General features: G+C 40.1%; 1 protein-coding gene across 2 annotated transcripts; it reads left to right on the top strand.

Moving 5' to 3' along the window:
* Positions 1 to 48: 48 nt before the first annotated feature.
* On the top strand, positions 49 to 21558 carry abraxas2 (abraxas 2, BRISC complex subunit). Of its 2 annotated transcripts, none has more exons than XM_055646740.1 (9): positions 49 to 196; positions 1010 to 1100; positions 5981 to 6017; positions 12183 to 12249; positions 13953 to 14143; positions 14536 to 14655; positions 15258 to 15342; positions 17880 to 17994; positions 19873 to 21558. In XM_055646740.1, exons 1-9 carry the CDS (start codon positions 125 to 127, stop codon positions 20319 to 20321), a joined length of 1227 nt encoding a protein of 408 aa, XP_055502715.1. In that variant the 5' UTR covers positions 49 to 124; the 3' UTR covers positions 20322 to 21558. The 2 variants fall into 2 exon arrangements, with proteins under 2 accessions (XP_055502715.1, XP_055502713.1); XM_055646738.1 differs by lacking the exon at positions 49 to 196 and adding an exon at positions 591 to 668.

Raw genomic sequence — 21558 nt, 5'->3', positions numbered from 1 at the left:
AGCGGCACAGGCAGCGGGGCGGAAGCGGCAGGGGCTGCGGGGCGGAAGTGGAACGCTTGCAGCGGTCCGAGCGTGAAACGGAAGTGCCCGTGACGCGGGGCGGGGGTGGGAAGGCTGGAAAAAGATGGCCGCCTCCGTCTCGGGCTACACTTTCAGTTCTCTGGTCTATCATCACGCAAACAGCCCCTCGGACCACGTACGTACCGGTGATGGGGTAACCGAGCAGATCTGTCGGGAGCTCAGACGCCGTGTACTTGTGGCCAGTGGGTGTTTTGGGCTGCGAGGAGGATGAGCCTCTGGCTCCCGTCGCCTGGACCCAGGCCTTGTCCCCGGCTGGAGGCTTCGCTCTCTTCAACAATAAGAGTTGACATCGAAGTACCTCGCATCGGTGACAGGGCGCAGGTCGGCCGGGTACCCGCCGCTACACTTGCTTCGGCAAGAGATTACCGAGCGTTGGATTGCAGGCGTGAATCCGCTTTAGGAGTCATTGGGTGGGGATGGAGCCACTTCTCGAACCACTTTCTGCTTTTTTCCCCCCTGTGAAACCTATCTGCACCTTTGAAGTCAAAGTTTTAAATTTAAGACATTTTCGGTGGAGTTCTAGTATGTGTGGCAGATACAAACCGTTGAAACTTTGTAGAGGTTTAGCTTTACTGGATCATGTCCGGGTAATTTCTCCTTAAGGTTAATTTCTTAATATACAAACCGTTGCAAAATAATGAACTTTGTGTATATTAGCATTTTTGACATTGTATATTTTTAGTCAAATGTCAACAGGAACAAACCCAGGATTCTATTCTGATGATGAGTGTGGTTTTGATTGGGTACAAAAGCATGTTGTTTTCCCAAATGATGTACGTTGAATTCACAGCTTTTAAACAACTGAATTTGCAATGTTTTCCCAACTCCATCGTTGGAGTCATTTTCCTTGTATTGGCTTGCAGTCCTATTTTTAATTTACAATTGTTTTTCTTTCCTAGTTTGTTTTAACTAACTTGTTTTTCTACAGGAAGGATTCCTTTTGGGTGATGTAAAACAACTTGAGACTTTCAGTATTAGTGATTCACATATCAGCAACACGGAGCTGCTGCAAGTTATAGGTAAGCCTTTTGTTTCACACTGAAAATAATTGCATTTTGTTGCTCTTAATTTGATACTAATCATCTAAAATGTAGTCATCAGAGTAATGGCACAATTGCTATGGCCGTTCTAATTAAGGAATATCTCATTTCAAATAACATACAAATTCTAATAAAATGTTTAAGAAAGAACTGCAGATGTTGGTAAAATCGATGGTAGACAAAATGCTGTAGAAACTCAGCAGGTGAGGCAGCATCTATGGACAGAAGGAATTGGCGACGGTTCAAGTCGAGACCCGCAATACAAAATGTTGTAATCTCTTCTCTAATAAAACATTGTAGAAGTTTTGAAAATTAAAGTTGTGGGGGAATGGATGGCTCCAAATATCAGTTTACGTACAGTTAAACAAATCTCTATTTAAATACCTCTGACATGTTATTTCAAATATAAAATTGGCCAGATGTATGTAATGATCAAATTGTCAATTGTGGAATGATTACATGGTAGCAGCGATTTGTAGTATTTGTTCCTATTAAAAATACCTGATTCCATCAAATAAGTGTAGGAGAGAAAGGATATAATGAGTTATCAAAGTGGGAATTAAGATATGTTCATAGATTTGTTGTACATTTCTGCTGTAATTTGTCCTGTTTACAGTTGTCAGCGGTGTGTTCATTTCAAATATACCCACGGTTATTATTTTATCAATACATTATTTCAGAAATGTTGCATTTTGCTATAGATTAGTGATATATTTAAGGTGGTAACTGCAGTACAAATACAGAGTTTTACTGTGCAATAAAAAATTGTGATTAATATTAGGAAGATTTATTGTTTCCATATTAGAACTATAAACCTTGAACTTTATTTGAAATTGGTATTTGATCAAGTTTAATCCACATTTGAAAAGGTCTTAATTTGTATTTTGCTGCAAAAGTTAAGAAAAGCACGTGAATTTCTGACCAAGGTTTTATAGACTTTACTGTGACTTCCCAGGGCAGCTGATGAATTGGTAGAGAAAATTGTTTTGCTTCCCTTCATTCTTAACAATCAATCCTGAAATTGATTGGTTGTTAATATATACGGCATGTTTATTGGAAAATAATTCTAGAAGTTTTAAATACCTTCTGTATATAATTTTTAGGCACTGATTCAAAGGGAAGTATTAAACGAATATTTGCAATGCAGTGTGTCATGAGCAATATAATTTTGGGATTTTCCCACATCCACAGCCCAATTTGGAAATGTGATATTTATTGTTGGTGATCATGTCTCCCTCACGAGGTGTATATACTATTTACCTTCGTGAATTTGTAAATATGCTTTCTTTCATAAGATAAAATGCTGTATTGTATAGTGGGCTTGGTGACCCTTTCAAAAAATGTACTGTAAATTCCACATGGATTTGCAGAGATGCATTCACAAAAGATGCAAATATCATTCGGGCATATATGTGCGACCCCTTGAGTCCATCTTGGTAAGGATTGGCCAGTGGCTGAAAGTAAGGTTGTGGGATCACCAATGGGAATAAACTAGCACTATTATACAAAACAAACCTACATTTATTTTGTGCATTTTGGTTTTGCACTGAAACCTTTAAAAATGATCTTAGTTTAGTTTAGAGATACAGCGCACAAACAGGCCCTCAGGCCCACTGAGTCCGTGCCAACCAACGATCCCTGAACACGTAACACTATCCTGCACATGCTGGGGACAATTTCCAATTTTACCAAGCTAATTAGTCTACAAATCTCTACGTCCTTGGAGTGTGAGAGGAAATCGGGGCTCCCGGAGAAAACCCACGCAGGATCAATGGGGGAGCGAACAAACTCCATACAGACGGCATCCTTAGGATTAAACAATCTGGAGTTGTAAGTCAGCAACTCTACCGTTGTGCCACTGTACCGCCCATCACAGTGTTCTTCGTAAAACAAAAAATGCTGGTAAAATGGAACAAATCGGGCCATATCAAGATCGGGTAAAACTAAGGTGAATGGGCATCAGAGGCAAAACTATATTGATTGGAGTGTACAGAGGATGATTGTGGTTTTGGCTACAATCATTCCTTTCCCAGGGTATTGCTGCAGTAGTGTGATGGAATACGCTGCATTTGTTTGGATCACCAAAGCGTGTCAGCATCCAGGGCAAAGCACTTTACTTGGAATCCCTCCATTTGTACATAACATCCATTCCTTCCACTACCATTGCACTGTGGTTGTGTTGAGTACTGTCTAAAATGCATAACATTTACTCGAAAGTTATTCTAAATCTGTGAACCCTGTCATCTAGAAGGTCAAGGGCAGTAAGCACATGGAATTGCCACCTGCATCTTCTCTTCCAGGGTCCATACTTCATTTCATTGTTACTGATTTAAATCCTGGAACTTGCTGTTGAACATCATTATGGGAAGAATTTCATGAGAATCAGTGCAGCGCCACCAACTTGAGGGCAATTGGGAACAGGCAATAGATATTGGCATTTACCATCATACCAAGAATTGAATTGAGTAAAGGGTACTTGTCTGTGTATAATAATTGGCGGAGTGCAGGTATAAACGTGAAGGCAAGTTTATATTTGGAACAGCAACAATAATGTGGCCACTTGGGTCTGTTCTGTCATTTGACGGTGACTTTTTTTGACTGCTACTTTGATGACATTTTTACTGCCAACAATTCCAAATGTTCCCTACCCTAACTTCAGACAAAAGCAAAACGCTGCAGGTATGAGAAACATGAACAAACAACAGAGAATGCTGGAAACGTACAGCGGGTCAGGCAGCATCTGTGGAGCGAAAATTAGAAAGCTAACATTTCAGATTAACAAACTTTAACGCCAACTGAGAAAAGTTAGATATGGAACATATTTTAAGTCCGAGAGAATAGAGTGGATCTATGATAGTGAAGACCAGAAGCAATTATGTAATTCAGGTATTGGTGGTGCCAATTAAATGATCCTTATAGAAGCGTACAGCACAAACAGGCCCTTTGGTAATTGGGTCGTTATTTTAACTGTTGAATTTATTGATAAGTTGGACAATGGATTGTTTCGTCAGAATCGTCAGAGGTTGAGGGGAGAGCTGAGAAGTATATAAAATTATGAGAGGCATTGATCGGGTAGACAGTCAGAATCTATATCCCAAGGGAAATTTCAAAGATGAGAGGATGCAGCTTTAGGTCAGAGGGGAAATTTTAAAGGAGATGTGTGGGGCAAGTTTAATTATACCAAAAGTGGTGAGTGTCTGGAATATGCTGGCAGGTTAGGTGATGGAAGTAGATACGAAAGTGACATTGGAGAGGCTTTTAGATAAGCGATGGATATGCGGGGAAGGGACGGATATTAATCAGGTGCAGGCAGAGGAGATGCAAGTAATCTATCATCATGTTCAACACATTGTGACCTGTGAGGTACTGTACTATGTTCTATGAAGACTTCCTTGTTTTTAAGACTTAAGACTTCCTTGTTTTCTAACATTTGCATTCTAACATTGGAAGGTCATGCATTTAAAATATTTTCTTACAGATGTTGTCAGACCTATTGAGTGTAGGCAGCATTCTCTGTTTAGATTTAATAATTTCAACAATTTGGGTCTTTGGAATAATTCTATTTAGCTGCTGCGATTATAAATGCAAGATTTGGCAAACACATTGAAAGATCCTTTCATAAGGTAGTGTTTGAATGTAACTTGCTCAAAAAATTTTAAAACCATAAAGAATATATTTTCGGTACACTGATAATTTGCAGGAATCCATTTCTGTGCATGTCATTGACACAAAATTGAGCCAAATCGATGAATAATCCAATTTGTTATTCATTTTATTATGGGGATATATCTAATTTGCACAAAATTCTGATTGCATATGTAGTTTAGGTAGCTAATTTAACATTGTAAGACATACCAAGCTGCTTCTGAGGAATATTGTAGGTGAAAATTTGTTCTTATGCTTCGATATTACAGCAGATTTCTTGAAGCTTGGTGCAAAAAGTAGTTTTGAAAGAACTTCTAAGACTTTTAAGTTTTGATATTCAAAACCAGAATTAAAGCATGAGTAAAAAAAGTATGTGACTTCAAGAGATTGGAATAGGGATAGACAAGGACATTGAAGTATTTTTTGACTTTTCAAATTGAGCTATTGCTTAATCTGGAGCCAATTTCTGTTTGCGAACGCAGGGGTGATGGATGTATTTTCTGTGACTAACTATGTATTCTAAATATAAAACATTCTAAATTTAAATGTCTGCTAAATCTGGATTTTTTTTTTTAGCGTCACAGTTTACGAGATTAACCATGTACATAGCTGATTTCTGTTGTTTTTTTGCCCAACATTTCCTTGCCAAGAGCTTAACGGATCCAGTAGCTGGGAGTTTGGTCGTTCTGAAATGCATCGTGATGTTTAAAAATAATCCACGAACTGCATCTTTAAAATAGCATGCAGATTTTAATGACAAGATAAATACATAAATCATCCTGTTGTATGAATGAAATAGCAGATGTTTCAACTGGAATTGCAGAGTTCCTTCCTGAAGTATGATTGCAGAATTAACTAAAATGCATATTATTTTGCAGCAATGTTTTTTCCTATTTTTAATTTTAATATTAATGTGGTTTGGTCTAAACTACTTTTAAATCTAATCTTAAATTGAAGATAAGGTACATAGGAAAATACTGTTGACATATTCACTGAGTTCTAGCTTTAATATTGCTGACTGGTTTCTGTAAGATGGAAACTTTCCAAGTTGTAGTGGTTAGGAACCCTAGACATAGTGTCTGCTGCTTGTTTCAATTGTTAATTCTTAATGTACTGCTTGATAATTTAATAGGTTATTTTAAAGACAAAATGTTATTCTAAACACTTTCAAAATTTGTTATTGAAAATATGTGTTTGCCTTGGTTTTATTACAGAAATCCATAATCATGAGCCTGGTTATCAACTCTTTAGGTAAGCCAATATCCCTTTACTAATTGTGGAAAGAATAATTGAAGAAATTGTGAATAGTTTTGGTTGAAGTGCTAAAACTGCAGGTCATTCCAAACTGGTTGTTAAATCTTTGACTCTCGGTTTGCTCTGTGGTTGGAGTGCTTTGTAAGGGACTATTCTGATGTGCACAATGTAACTTTCAGCGAATCGGATCTGGGGAGAAATAAATATTTTTATTTTCTGCCTCTCGAGTATTGTCTTCTGCTGTTCATAGGAATGATTATTTTGGTGATATAATAGAGTTCATAAGGTCATAAGTGATGGGAGCAGAATTAGGTCATTCGGCCCATCAGGTCTGCTCCGCCGTTCAATCATGGCTGACCTGTCTCTCCCTCCTAGCTCCATTCTCCTGCCTTCTCCCCATAACCACTGACACCTGTACTAATCAAGAATCTTATCTATCTCTGCCTTAAAAATATCCACCGACGGTCTCCACAGCCTTTGTGGCAAAGAATTCCATATTCACCACCCTCTGACCAAAGAAAGCCCCCCTCATCTTCCTAAAGGAACGTCCTTTAATTCTGAGGTTATGACCTCTAGTTCTAGACTCTCCCAATAGTGGAAACAGCCTGTCTACATCCAAGCTTTCAGATGTCATGCTGGATACAATGATCAAGTCATGTTGAATTTCTTGTCATATCCACTAGTACAAATACAATGAAGATATTGCTTGCAGCAACATCACAGGCATAAACAAAATCCTAAAACATTAATTCTTCATAAATTATTCAAGCAGTGAAAACGAAAAAGCATGTGGAAAAACATGACGTTAGTGCAAAATGCAATTAGAAAACCAGTCCATGAATGTTCAAGAGGTTTTCCGCAGTGTAGGATGAGATGGGGTGGTGCAGGTCAGTTGAAGAAACTGATGTTTGTTGAAAAGTAACTGTTCCTGAACCTGGGGGGTTTTAGTTTCTGTACCTCCTGCCTGGTGGTAGCAGAGTGTCAAGAAAGGTGCCTGGACAGTGGGGATCTTTGATAAATGCTGTCATCTTGAAGTTGCCTCTCATATAGATGCTTTTGATGCTGGGGATGGCTTGCCTGTGAAGGACTGGACTGAGTCCACCACTCTCTGCAGCCACTTGTGTTCCTGTGAATTGAAGTTACCATACCAGGCCATGATGCAACCGGTCAGGATGCTTTCTACAGTGTATCAGTAGACATTTCTAAAAAAACGTAGAGGCTATCTTTGTGATTCCATCTATGTGTTAGACCCGGAATAGGTCATCTGAGGTTTTAACACCCAGGAATTTGAAACTTCTATCTCTCCATCGCTGTCCCACCAATGAAAACCGGCATGTGGTCTACCAACTTCACCTTTCAATTAATTCCTTGGTTTTGCTGTCATTGAGTGCAAAGTGGTTGTTGTGGTATTACTCAACCAGGTGTTCTGCTTTCTGGACTATACCCAGTGATTTGTCCAACAACAGTGGTGGCAGTGAATCTCTAGGTAGCATTAGAGCTGTGCTCAGCTGCAAGTCGGGTGTATAAAGAGAATAGAGCAGGGGGCGAAGCACACAGCTTTGCGGTGTATCTGTGATGACGGTCAGTGACGAAGATGTGTTGTTTCCAGTCGGCAGATAAGAAATTCGAGGATCCAGTTGCAAAAGGAGGTATAGAGGCATAGGTCCTGGAGCATATTGTTGAGTTTAGAGGGGATGGCTGTGGTCAATGTATAGAAGCCTACCCTGCTCCTGTTCAAAGCAGAGCGTCGAGCCGGTGAGCTAATATCTGCTGGTGACCTATGGTGTTGACAGGCAATTGAAGTGGAGTCAGGTAATTTCTGAGCCAACAATGCCTCAGATTTTGATGCCGTCTCGACCCGAACAATTCAATCCCTTTTCCATTGCCTTGCTAATGTTTCAATACCTTTGTATTCCCTTCTGATGGCCACTTTGTAACTTGCCTTCACAACATGGAGGCAACGCATTCCATATTCCAAGAAAAGGTTTTTGTCATATCACTATTCATTCCCTTCCCCTTTTATTTGTGGCTGTAAACTCCATTATTGATCTCTTTGCCAAGAGAGCAGTCTTTCATGAACCTGACTAAACCCTTCTTATTTTATTTACGTTTAATTAACCCCCTGAAGGAAGGGAATACATTTGAGCACTTTGCATAGTAGGATTTACACTCTTAATAGGCCAAACTGCTGTTTTGTCATTGTTGCCTTTTTGTATGAAGTAAATGCGGAGATTCAATCTTCTTGGATGGAAAGGAATACATGGGATAACACAAAACAGAGCATAGGTGAAATGGGTAATTCGGTTAATCATACTATTGTTTGGTTTTTTTTTGGTGTGTTTTTTTTACCCCCCGTTACCAGATCCGGGTACCATTTATTTTTTAAGTTACTATTGCACCTTGTGCTTGTAATAGTTCCATAAATGCAGACCACGTCTTTTGGAAGTGGTCTACTTTGCCTGCTAGGAGGAGTCTCATCTCTTCAAGGTGTAATGTTTCGAACGTGTTTGAAATCCACATTTTTATTGTTGGTATTGGAGCCTTTTTCCAGAATTTGAGTATAAGCTTTTTTTCCCCATTATTAGCCCGTAATTAAGTAAGTTCTTTTGAAACGCGTTTAGTTCGGGGTTACCTTCCGATATTCCAAAAATGATCCATTCTGCTTTTAGTACAAGTTTTATTTTAATTAATTTTGTGAAGATTTCAAATATTTCGTTCCAGAAAAAAAACACGGTTGGTATATCCTTTTTTGCGGAGTTTTGTGTTATAATAGCGCGATTGTTTCTCCTTTTCTTTCTTCTCTTTCTAGGGTCTATTTCCTTTCTTTACTTCCTTCTCTAACTTCTTCTCTAAGGGGCCTTCTTTTCCCAACACTTTCCTGCACCTTCACGACTTGCTCACTTTCCTTACTACTTTTATTTCTACCTTTTTTAAAGCTCGAAAAACGAAGTGGTACAACAAATGTAATAAGATATATGTGATGTGTATTACTGTAATTTACTGTACTTCTAATTAAAAAAAAAATAAATAAAAAATAAAAATCAGATAAATAAATAAATAAATATTGTTTGTGGGACCTGACTACAAGCAATGATGTGTCTTTCTCCAGCAATGGCTTTGCTCCAAGATAATTGAATTGTTGCAGCACAGTCGTAGGCTGTTTGGCCAATTGAATCTACGAAGAAAGCTAAGAGCTTTCGGGCGTCTCATTTCCTGATGTGTTTCACATAGCCCAAATTACTTTCTCTGAAACGACCACCTGATCCACTTTCCAAAGCCCTGATTGACTATCTGCCTGTAAGAATAATGGAAAGAGTACCAGTTTATAACCATCCATGATACACAAATTCCTTGTATTCCTTTTGACTTTGGTACATCCTTTAAATTTTGTGTCCTTCGATCCCTGAATGATCAGCTAATAGGTTTCTGACGTCAATCTTTCTAAATCTGTAATGTCTGTCAAATCTTCTCAACCTCCTTTTGGACATCAATGACGTGCTCAATTTCTCCAGTCTGACATGCATAGCTAAAATGCTTATTCTTGGTGCTCTGTCTAAGACCTTAGTTGGAGTTTATGTATCATGATCTTCAAGGAGTCGGTGGAGATGGGGTGTTCTTTATTGTAAAATGGAATCTGGTAGTGCCAAACCCATGAGCAATATAGTAGTGATGGTTGATGTAAAAACGTGTTGAGGTGGGAAAAATTGTTATGGCTTCGATAATGAGATGTAAAACTCTGCTTATGGTTCTGTAAAACAATTGCATGCAATGAGCATGAGTTGGATTTGGGTGTGGGATTGGTCTGACCCAGTGCACAGTTTCTGATTTGAGTCAAGATTCATCTTGAATTTTCATAATGTTCCGACTAATAGGCTTAGGAAGGGGTACACGGCGTGCTACAGTCATTTGCATTGAAAGTGGTGTTGGAGCAGTAAAACTGGTTACTATCATCCCCAAATGCAGTAGCTACAAAGTGAGGAATGTGAAGCCAGCAATTAAAATGCCACTGCAACTTCGTTCATTTGGAGTTTTGGAGTTCAATCTTTATCTTTTGTCCTTGCAGTTCAGAACTGGTGCAAAACTGCTCCAACAAGAATCAATAAATCTAGAATATAATAGAATAGTTTCTTTATTGTCATTGTAACATGAACCATGTACAACAAAATTAAAAAAATGTCAGCCAGTCAGTGCACCATTCAAACATTTCAAAAAGCTAACGATACATACAAGGTAAAATATTAAAAAAAGATAAACAACTAAAATAAATATCATGAAAATAGCACGCATAAACACCCAACCCTACATCCTTCTGTCGATTTCACAGTGTACCACAGTCCCTTAGTATGTATCGCCCCTGCGTTCCTTGGCAGCTACATTTAGTGCCTTTACAGCAGTGGGGTAAAAACTGTTTTTAAGTCTGTTTGTCCTTGTCCTTGTAGATCTGTACCGTCTGCCTGATGGCAACAGTTCAAACAGGGAGTGTCCGGGGTGGGAAATGTCCTTTATAATACTCTGGGATTTTTTGATGCAGCGGGAACTGTGTATGTCCTCCAAGGTAAGGAGAGGGCAGCCGACAATCCTCTGGGCGTTGTCAATGGCCCTCTGGAGCGCTTTCCTCTGAGTGCAGCTGGTGTACCATATGCATACACAGTATGTTAGGATGCTCTCAATGGAGCACCGTTAAAAGGACAGCAGCAGTCTCTGAGTGATGTTATTCTTCCTGAGCACCCTCAGAAAGTGCAGTCTCTGCTGGACCTTTTTCAGCAGCGCAGAGGTGTTCACGCTCCATGTCAGGTCCTCCTCAATATGGATTCCCAGGAAGCGGAAACCCGCCACCCTCTCCACACAGTCCCCTCTGATAATTAATGGTACCATGTCCGTTTTATTCTTTCTGAAGTCTTATTATTTCCTTTGTCTATAAGGTGTTGAGGAGCAGGTTATTTTCTCCACACCACACTGTCAGCTGCTCCGCCTCATCCCGGTAGGCGTACCCGTCCCCCCCGGAGATGAGTCCCACCGCCGTAGTGTCATCCGCAAATTTGACAATGGTGTTGCTGTGGTGGGCGGGGGTGCAGTCATGTGTGTAGATGGTGTAGAGCAGGGGGCTCAGCACGCAGGCCTGTGGAGAGCCGGTACTGAGGCTGAGGGCCGTGGATGTGTGATGGCCCACTCTGACTCTCTGGCTGCGACCCAACAGGAAGCTATTATCCACATGCAGGTGGAGTGGAAGTCCCAAGTCCCCCAGTTTGTCCACCAGTTTGTGGGGAAGGATGGTATTAAAAGCAGAGCTGTAGTCCACAAAGAACATCCGCACGTAGCTCCCCCGCTGCTCCAGGTGGGACAGTGCAGCATGGAGAGCTGTGGCTACAGCGTCCTCTGTAGATCTATTCGCTCTGTAGGCAAACTGGTGGGGGTCAAAGCTTCGGGGCAGGAGTGATGTGAAATGACCCCGGACCAGTTTTTCAAAACACTTCATCACCACTGGTGTGAGTGCGACTGGCCTGTAGTCGTTGAGGCTGGAAATGTGGTTTTTTTTGGGCAAGGGGACTATGGTTGCGGACTTCAGACGGGGTGGAACAGTCGACTGGGCCAGAGACTGGTTGAAAATCCTCGTACAGACTCCAGCCAGCTGGTCTGCGCAGTCCTTCAGCACGCGTCCAGAGACGCCGTCGGGTCCAGTAACCTTCCTTGGATTGATGGCCCGCAGCGTGCGCCTCACCTCATGCTCCTCTATCTTGAGGGTTAGGCTGCTGTGGACCATGTGGTGTGATGTGGCTGTCTCGGGTGGCTCCACTTCAAAGCGAGCAAAGAAGAGGTTCAGCTCCTCTGGCAACGAGGCGTCAGATTAAAGAGATTTATTAGAATTCCCCAAATTTAAGCAACATTTATTTTAGTGGGTTTCTTTAGGAGTGGTAACTGCTTAGTGTTAATGTACCATGTAAATTGTTGTCTTGCTGTGTATTAATGTCAGTTGTAGGTTCCCAGCCAGCAGTTTGTGTGCAAGGTCGTCATACCACCAACAATGAGTGTAATAGAGTACATCTTTCTAAAAGTATACTTTCCTTAGCAGTCCATTTAATTTAATTTAAAATGTTCTTGGAAATTTGCTTATTTTGAATTACTTTGCCAACTATGGTATTCATATTTTGAATTTGTTTTCAGTTTTTATGACTATGCAGGAAGGGTTGATGAAGAGAGTCTGGATAGAATCCTCAAAGGAAGGAGGAAAGTAAGTATTCACTTTTAAACTTGCACTTTCTTCCTTGTTGGAACATTGGGATAGGCTATTCATCTCTTTGTGCAATTTGCAACATTCTGTTAAGCCATGATTTTTCCACATTCCATTTACCTGCCTTAGTGTGTCGCTGCCCCATTGGAGAAAATGTGATACAGCATCCACTGCTTTTTTGGAAAGATTGTTTTCTCACTATCCTTTTCCGTGCCGCAAGCACTTCATGATTTCACGTGTAACGAGCATAGCGCCAGCTTATAAGCTCGTTGACAAATTCTTCTGCCAGAGAAAGTAGGATCTGTTCTGCAAATGTTTGGCAGATGCAGTTTAATGTGGATAAATGTGAGGTTATCCATTTTGGTGGCAAAAACGGGAAAGCAGATTATTATCTAAACGGTGGCCGATTGGGAAAGGGGGAGATGCAGCGAGACCTGGGTGTCATGGTACACCAGTCATTGAAGGTAGGCATGCAGGTGCAGCAGGCAGTAAAGAAAGCGAATGGCATGTTGGCTTTCATAGCAAGAGGATTTGAGTATAGGAGCAGGGAGGTTCTACTGCAGTTGTATAGGGTCTTGGTGAGACCACACCTGGAGTATTGCGTGCAGTTTTGGTCACCAAATCTGAGGAAGGACATTATTGCCATAGAGGGAGTGCAGAGAAGGTTCACCAGACTGATTCCTGGGATGTCAGGACTGTCTTATGAAGAAAGACTGGATAGACTTGGTTTATACTCTCTAGAGTTTAGGAGATTGAGAGGGGATCTTATAGAAACTTACAAAATTCTTAAGGGGTTGGACAGGCTAGATGCAGGAAGATTGTTTCCGATGTTGGGGAAGTCCAGGACAAGGGGTCACAGCTTAAGGATAAGGGGGAAATCCTTTAAAACCGAGATGAGGAGAACTTTTTTTCACACAGAGAGTGGTGAATCTCTGGAACTCTCTGCCACAGAGGGTAGTTGAGGCCAGTTCATTGGCTATATTTAAGAGGGAGTTAGATGTGGCCCTTGTGGCCAAGGGGATCAGAGGGTATGGAGAAAAGGCAGGTACGGGATACTGAGTTGGATGATCAGCCATGATCATATTAAATGGCGGTGCAGGCTCGAAGGGCCGAATGGCCTACTCCTGCACCTAATTTCTATGTTTCTATGTTTCTGTTTCTTTTCATAATTTGGAACCGCTCAATTTACTTTTTGGCCTTTATGATGAGGGAGTCAGGATAAGTTTATGTAACATATCCTCATAGAGGTCTGGTGTTTGGGAACCTACGATATAATGCAGCTTTTTTGCTGGGTGCCTCACAGCAAGTTCACTTCTGCGGATGAGGCAAATATAAGAAACATAACTACTTTCTCTATTTTAGCATGTGCAAAAGAATAACATTTCATTAGTGTTTTAAATTATTTGTTCCCTGCTATTTTTTTATTTTGCATTGGGTGTTTTATCTTTTAGTGTAATGAAACCCAACTGTATGTATAGTTCCCAGACTTTCCTTCTTAGACAATTTGTAAAAATAAATTTGTCTTTTTTAGCATTAGTGAGAGTAATCGCTGGATATTTTACCAAGTGTTAGCTTCTTGTTCAGTATTTTCTTCTCCAACCTCCCATGCCTTTTCTTTATATTTATATTTTAATGGTATTACACTGTAATGACATTAAATATGTTTCTTACCTACATGTCCTAATAGTTTCCTCCTTCTATAGAATGTTATTGGCTGGTACAGATTTAGAAGGAATACACTGCAGCAGATGTCGTACAGAGAGCATATTATCCATAAGCAGTTGACAAACATCCTTGGAGTGCCTGATCTAGTCTTCCTTCTGTTTAGTTTCATCTCCACAGCAAACAACTCAACGCATGCTTTGGAATATGTGCTGTTTAGACCCAGTCGCCGGTAAGTCAATTCAGTTTGTGTAGTCGAAGATTTATAAAATTGATTCTCAAAACAAAAATCCTTGCTTCACTGTCAGTTAAATTGTTAACATTTAAAAAAAAAAAAATGTTCTCTTCTCTATTTCCTTTTACCATGTCATCTCCCCAATCCTTTCACCTCAAGCATATTAATGTTATTGCTGGATGTGGATATAATGTTATTGCTGGATGTTGTAAATAAGAGATCCCAATTTTGATTAATAAATATTTACATTCATCAGAATTAAAATATTCTGTTTAATACTCGAGTTGAGAATTTGTAATTAATAATTAGAATAATCAGCCTAATTATGGTGATTTGTATTTCTAAGTCTGATAGTTTAAGTTTTTAAATATCCTCCATTTCTTCTGAAGGTATGATCAGCGAGTTTCACTCACAATTCCCAATTTGGGGAACACTAGTCAGCAAGAATACAAGAGTTCCTCAGTGCCAAACACATCCTGGAATTATGACAAAGTGGTAACGGAACATGGGTGAGTAATAAACTATACAGCAAATAATATATTAATGATAATTGTTGAAAATGCAAGTCGCCAATGGCAGCACAGTGGCAGTGGTAGAATTGCTGCCTTACAGTGCGAGAGAGCCAGGTTCAATCCTGACCATGGGTGCTGTGTTTATGGAGTTTGCACATTCTCCCTGTGGCAGCTCCAGTTTTCTCAAACATTCCTAAGACGTGCAGGTTTGTAGGTTAATTGGCTTCTGGAAATTGTTCCTAACGTGTAGGATAGAAGTAGTGTATGGGTGATGGTTGGGCCAAAGGGCCTGCTTCCACGCTGTATCTTTAAACTAAAATAAACTAAGCAGTGATATCCTTGCAGTTAAAATTGTCTGTTCTGTGCTAACTGGCAGTTTGTCAGAAAAAATTGTTTATAATCTGAATTGATACTGATGGCATTGGTAATGCCGTTAAATATCATGGGTTGGTGGTTGTTTGTTGGCACTTGCACTGTTGCTTGCTGCTTTTAGCCTATATGTGAATGTAGCTTATGTTAAACTGAACCATTGAATAATGAGAACACGTCATTCTGTACACAAAGTTGAATTAATTATTTTTTAAATTTTCCATGCCCAGCGCTGAGTTCTTTGACAAAGATGGAGTGATTAAAGATATCAGGGCCATTTATCAGGTGTACAATGCGCTTCAAGAAAAACTGCAAGTAAGTTACTTTACTATGTAGAGAATTCACTGAACAAAAAAAAAGGTTTTATTATTTATGTTTGATTTTGTGATGAAGTGTAACGGTATGCATATTTTAAGAAAGCACCTGCACATACTCTATTGCTTTCTTGCATTTTTTTTTAAAAGTCGAAAGCTGATAACTGCGTTTGAAGAAATGGTCTACTCCTATGTTTTAGTCTTCTGTCCTTCACCTGGAGGTGCTGCAAAGCTCTGCAATAACAGATTAATACAGGTTCACCACTGATTTTCCAGCAACCTTGGTTCCAGAGCCTATCTGGACCAACAGAGGTCATGGGCTCTAAGAGACAATAGGTGCAGGAGTAGGCCATAAGGCCCTTCAAGCCAGCACCGCCACTCAATGTGATCATGGCTGATCACCCACAATCAGTACCCTGTTCCTGCCTTCTCCCCATATCCCATGACTCCCCTATCTTCGAGAGCCCTATCTAGCTCTCCCTTGAAAGTTTCCAGAGAACCGGCCTCCTCCGCCCTCTGAAGCAGAGAATTTTTGGTTTCTTGGTCCTCCAATATATTCCAAATGGAATTTAAACTGGAGGTGGTGAAGGGAGGGCTTAAGCCAGAAAGGGTTATTGGGAAGAAAGAGCTACTTTAAATTTAGTTGCATCTGGTTGGGTAACTATAGTTGAGTGGAGATTATTCCATGCTTTAATTGTGCGGGGGAAGAACAAATTGCTGTATACATCTGTCTTTGTAGGTGGGATCACAATTTGGATCGAATGCCCTCGTCTGCTCCTAATTGGTTTGGGTTTGGTGTAGGTCTTGTAGTCTATGTCGAGCTGACTCACAACTCTCTGTGAGAACATTTTTTTCCTTGTCTCCGTTCTAAATGGCTTGCCCCTTATTCTTAAACTGCGGTCCCTGGTTCTGGACTGCCCCAACATCGGGAACACGTTTCCTGCCTCTAGCGTGTCCAAACCCTTAATAATCTTATGTTTCAATAAGATCACCTCTCATCCTTCTAAATTCCAAAGTATACAAGCCCAGCAGCTCCATTCTCTCAGCATATGATAGTCCCGCCATCCCGGGTATTAACCTTGTGAACCTACGCTGCACTCCCTCAATAGCAAGAATGTCCTTCCTCAAATTTGGAGACTAAAACTGCACACAATACTCCAGGTGTGGTCTCGCTAGGGCCTTGTACAACTGCAGAAGGACCTCTTTGCTCCTATACTCAACTCCTCTTGTTATGAGGGCCAACATGCCATTCACTTTCTTCACTGCCTGCGGTACCTGCATGCTTACTTTCATTGATTGATGAACAAGGACCCCCAGATCCTGTTGTACTTCCCTTTTTCCCAATGACACCATTTATCTTCCTTCCTATTTTGGCTACCAAAGTGGATAACCTTACATGTATCCACATTAAACTGTATCTGCCAAGCATCTGCCCACTCACCCAACCTGTCCAAGTCACCCTGCATTCTCATAGCATCCTCCTCACAGTTCACACTGTCACCCCTTGTAATCCCTTCATCTTAATCATTAATATATATTGTAAATAGCTGCGGTCCCAGCACCGAGCCTTGCAGTACCCCACTAGTCACTGGCTGCCATTCTGAAAGGGACCAGTTAATCCCTACTCTTTGTTTCCTGTCTGCCAACCAATTTTCTATCCATGTCAGCGCTCTACCCCCAATACCATGTGCTCTAAGTTTGTCCACTAATCTCCTATGTGGGACCTTATCAAATGCTATCTGAAAGTCCAGGTACACTACATCCACTGGCTCTCCCTTGTCCATTTTCCTAGTTCGTTCCTTAAAAAGTTCCAGAAGATTGGTCAAGCACGATTTCCCCTTCGTAAGGAGTCCAACAGTACCGGAACAGTCCGCCTAGGCCGCAGAGAGACTGAGATACCAGCCCGCAGTCAGTATGGGAGCGGATCTGCCAGCTCCGGCTGGGTTGGTGTTCCACAGTCCTGGCCACTGGGAGTAAATTTGACATGTTGATTGCCCCGGAAGTCCCAATGAAATCTAGATTGGTCACCTTACCCGGCCTTGGCGTGGCATTTTCAGGGGGACATCTGTGTAGGATTTCAAGTGTGCTCTTGTGCTTTAGTCCGGATTAAAGGAGGCGCGGGACCATCTTGCCGGAAAATCGGTGGTGGACCTATTCTAATTTTCTTGTTATACTGTGTTGTTGGCCTACATTGTCTCCTGGATTCAAATATAAATTTCCCATCATTCTTCTGCTTCAGCACCCTCCACTGCTTGGTCCTTCCTCCCCAGTCTTAATGTAGAGTCCTCCTAACATTATATTAATGTATGACTAGCCTCGTGCTTCCACAACTTACCTTTGATGCTGTTTGAACTTATATTTAGGAATCTATTTGGACTTGGATTTGGAATTCTTTTGTGCCTCCTCCCATTTGCTTTTCATTCAAGTTCTGAGCTATAAAACAATTTAGCATAATTTAAGTTATAGGTGCTTTACATGATTTTAAATTTAACTCTGCATTAAAGTCAATTTGAATTTAACCTTCAAACACTTCTGTAGACAGTATGTGGAGAAGTGGAAAAGAGTGAACAAACAGTTGAAAGTTATCTTCTAGAAGTGGATAAACTGAAGAAACAAATAGCACGCAGGAAAAGAGAGATTGAAGAGGAAAAGAGTAAGTAACTATCAGTTATGAAATTGTCTATAATTGGGATGAATGTCTATTAATAAAAGCAACGCAAAGAGGCTTTGAAGTGATGATTACTTGAACAAACAAATATGAACAATACAATCTTGTTTGTACAGCCAGCAGGACCCTGTATTGGATAAACCAGTAGAGCTGCCATAACAAATTAATACAAAATGCAATTTAAAAAAAAAAAAAAAAAATGTATTTTACCCTTTAGATTAAAAATCTTGGGATAAAGTGTTTTGTGTTTAAAGGGAAAATTTGAATCTAGTTTAATTAAACCTTGTGTAAGCTTTTTACTGTACTTCGGTACATGTGACAATAAACTTAGCTAACTAACATGTGTGCTCATGCTTCCTGCAATAGTTGGACAGCAAAATAAATTGGGATACGTTTGACTAAAACTATAGGACTGGGCAGGTTTGGTATTATTTCTCTGCTTATCACAATTGGTTTCTAAAATAAAAACTGTGCAAAAACCTTTTACAAAATGAAACTGCTCATTTTTTTGCCCAAAATTGGGGGGAAAAAAAGAAATGCAATGCAGTGTCAGTTATTCTTCTGGGTGTCAAGTAGTTCAGGCAAACTTATGCTTCTAAAGTGGGGATGTCACTGCTTCCTTTCATCTGGCTACACAGAGCTCATTTAATTTTTAAAGCAAATGCAATCCAGTACATTTCCTCCTGCTAAAATGGACTCATTCATTCAGGGTAGACAAATGCTATTTGTAAGTTCAACAAAAAAAGAGACAGTGCTGGAGTAAGTCAGAGTGGGTCAGGCAGCATCTCTGGAGACCATGTATAGGTGATGTTTCAGGATGGGACCATTCTCCAGCACTTCAGCGAACTTTTATTCCATATCCCAGACTCTTTGGTTGTGACTTGTGAATTCCTACCGATATCCTACAGGCGTCCGACTGATACCTGAACTGCATTGATGCTACGGCTTATGGTGTCACCATTACTGATACTAGCTCTTGGTTCAAGAATTTTTTATTTTTTTCTTGCTATGAGGATTTGTACTTGTCTTTAGATAATTGTTCCAAATCGTTGGTGTTATAGTTCATATTTTATAGTCTGTGTCAATGCCACAGTGATAAAAAATATTGCTGATTTTGAATGTAACATGCGTTTGGTCACCCTTGTAAACTAATGTCCAGGAAGCCTTGAAGGTTAAACATCTCTTTATTTAAACATTTTAGAACTTAGTATAATACATCTTTGGATTTGTAAATACTGTCTGTAAGCCGCTCTGGCATCCCACTGCGTTATTCCCGAGCAAGCCTCTTTGTAGCTTCAAGCCTTGCTACTGCAGGTGCTGTACCCAGTAGAGGAATCGGCAAGTGTCATCTAACTCCCATCTAGTTTCATACTTCTGTGCTGCAATTTACATGCAGAAATCATGAATGTGCTGAGCCAGCAGAATCAACCTGCTGACGATTCCCTTCAGAACGGATGGCAAAATGCCCATCACTCAGAAGTTTCTGGGCAACCACAATATCTAAGATAATGTTTAGGCAGCACAGTGACAGAAGCTAGTAGAGTTGCTTGCTGCCTCAGCTCCAGTGGCCTAGGTTCAATCTTGACCCAACAACACTGCATATGCGGAGATTGTACATTCTGTCACTGCATGGGTTTTCCAGGGTGCACTGGCTTCCACCTGCATAAATTGATGGATGATATGGTTACCGTAAATTGCCTTTAATGTGAAGGTGAATTAATCGGTACAAAAAAAATGGATTAACGGAAGTGGGTGCCTGATGGGACAGCAGGGACTTGGTGGAATGTAGAGCCTGTTTTTGTACTATTTCACTAATGCTGAATAAAATAATACACTTTTTAATCACTTTACTCTTCTCTTTAGAACTTCAAGAAGCTGCACTGAATAGAGGAATAGCTGAAGAAAATTCAGTGCATGTGCTTAATCTGAGGACCAGTCCTGGACAAGTAATGGAAGTACAAATGCAAGAAAGTTTGGACCCTACTAATGCTCTGTTGCCTAATTCTGATCTATCTGATATCACTGCTAGGGGCAATTTGCAGGTGATGAGTAGCGTTTATGTGCCTCGGTTACAGGGTGTGGGTTCTGCTGGCAAAGCTTCAGCAAGCACAAGTGCTCCAAACTACTATGGAAGCCAAATGGGGAGTCCCCAGTCTCAAATAGCACATGGAGTTACTGTTAATAATGAAGAGGACAATTATGAAAGCTTGCACGAACCTTCAGAAACGTCTGACAGTGAATACACTGCATTAGGTGAAATGTGTCCGAATTCACATCCAAATGAAGATACAAATCAAACATCACAAATATAACAGACTCTTGTGGCACTAATTTTGTGATGCGCATTAATTTTGAAGGAAGTGAGAAAAGATAGTTTCAGGCCAAGCAATTGAATCAATGCGTAACAGGAAGGCTTCTGTGTGCAGAAAACGTTGATATCCTACTTGGATGTTTATTGCCTTGTGCAAAGTCTGATTTCAGATAAATGGGATGTAGGTTTTTTTCTGTACTCTTTAGAAAGGTTCATGTGTTACAGCCAAAAATTGCTTCCAAAGGCACAATACCTACTGTAGACACACAATGGTAGCACCAGATTTTAAGTGGTATCACAGACTTAAAACCAATTGCTGCTGGGTCTGTATCTAATGAAGAGTCTTTTAATTTGACAATACCATACTACTTGCACTATTTTGTTTTTTGCCTTTTTATTTGCAGGTTCACAAAAGGGAACATTGTCGGCGGCCTTCAGAAATCAAATTCCCCAGTAGGAGCCAAATTAGTGCTTGTTCAAATCTTTGTTACCTAAATGGAACGGAGATTGATTATATAATTGCTTTAGATTGCACGTTGTAAGATTATCTGTGACTAGGACTGTAATATTTGTACAATTTGAAATTTTGTAGTGTAATGTATTACTGCACCTAACAATTCAGTCCTTTTTTTTTACAAAAAAAGGAAATGTAATCCAAAACAGCTTTGATTTCTTCAATTATGTGCCTGACTGGTAGTATAGCAAAATTTGTATATATAAAAAAAATAATCTGCTCACTGCTCCTGTTTACTAGAATTATTGCTATATTCCTTTTTGGGTGCTATAATTTTTTTTCAATTCTGTTTCCAAATTTTAGCCTGGAATTTTTAATTGATCTGAGGAAATGGTTCAGTACGTAAAAGATAGCCATCAAGATTGTTAATTAGGTCAATCTGAGTTAAAGGAATATTTTGGGGATAACACAAGCTTAGAGGAGAAAAATTGCAGGAATTAACAATTTAAATTTAACAGCTTTTGAATATTCCCAATGCGGGGCTAATGTCAAAATCTCATTAAATGTATTGACTTTGGGTTAGGTGTCAAATCTTTGGGTGACAATCTTTTGTACAAACTGAGACAAAGTATTTGTGTACAACTTGTTTTTGTGCTAAATTTGCTATTCACGGGGTGCTTTTACATTAGGTGATGTACCCAATCCTGTACTCAGGAATTCTGTGTGTGTGTGTATGTAAAATGAATGTCATGCATCCTTTCAGATTAAAAGTAAATGTACAGAC

Source organism: Leucoraja erinacea, chromosome 15, assembly GCF_028641065.1.
Source record: "Leucoraja erinacea ecotype New England chromosome 15, Leri_hhj_1, whole genome shotgun sequence".
NCBI classification, from domain to species: domain Eukaryota; kingdom Metazoa; phylum Chordata; class Chondrichthyes; order Rajiformes; family Rajidae; genus Leucoraja; species Leucoraja erinaceus.
Note: the sequence above shows the minus strand (reverse complement) of the source record. Positions and strands in the feature narration are given on the sequence as shown.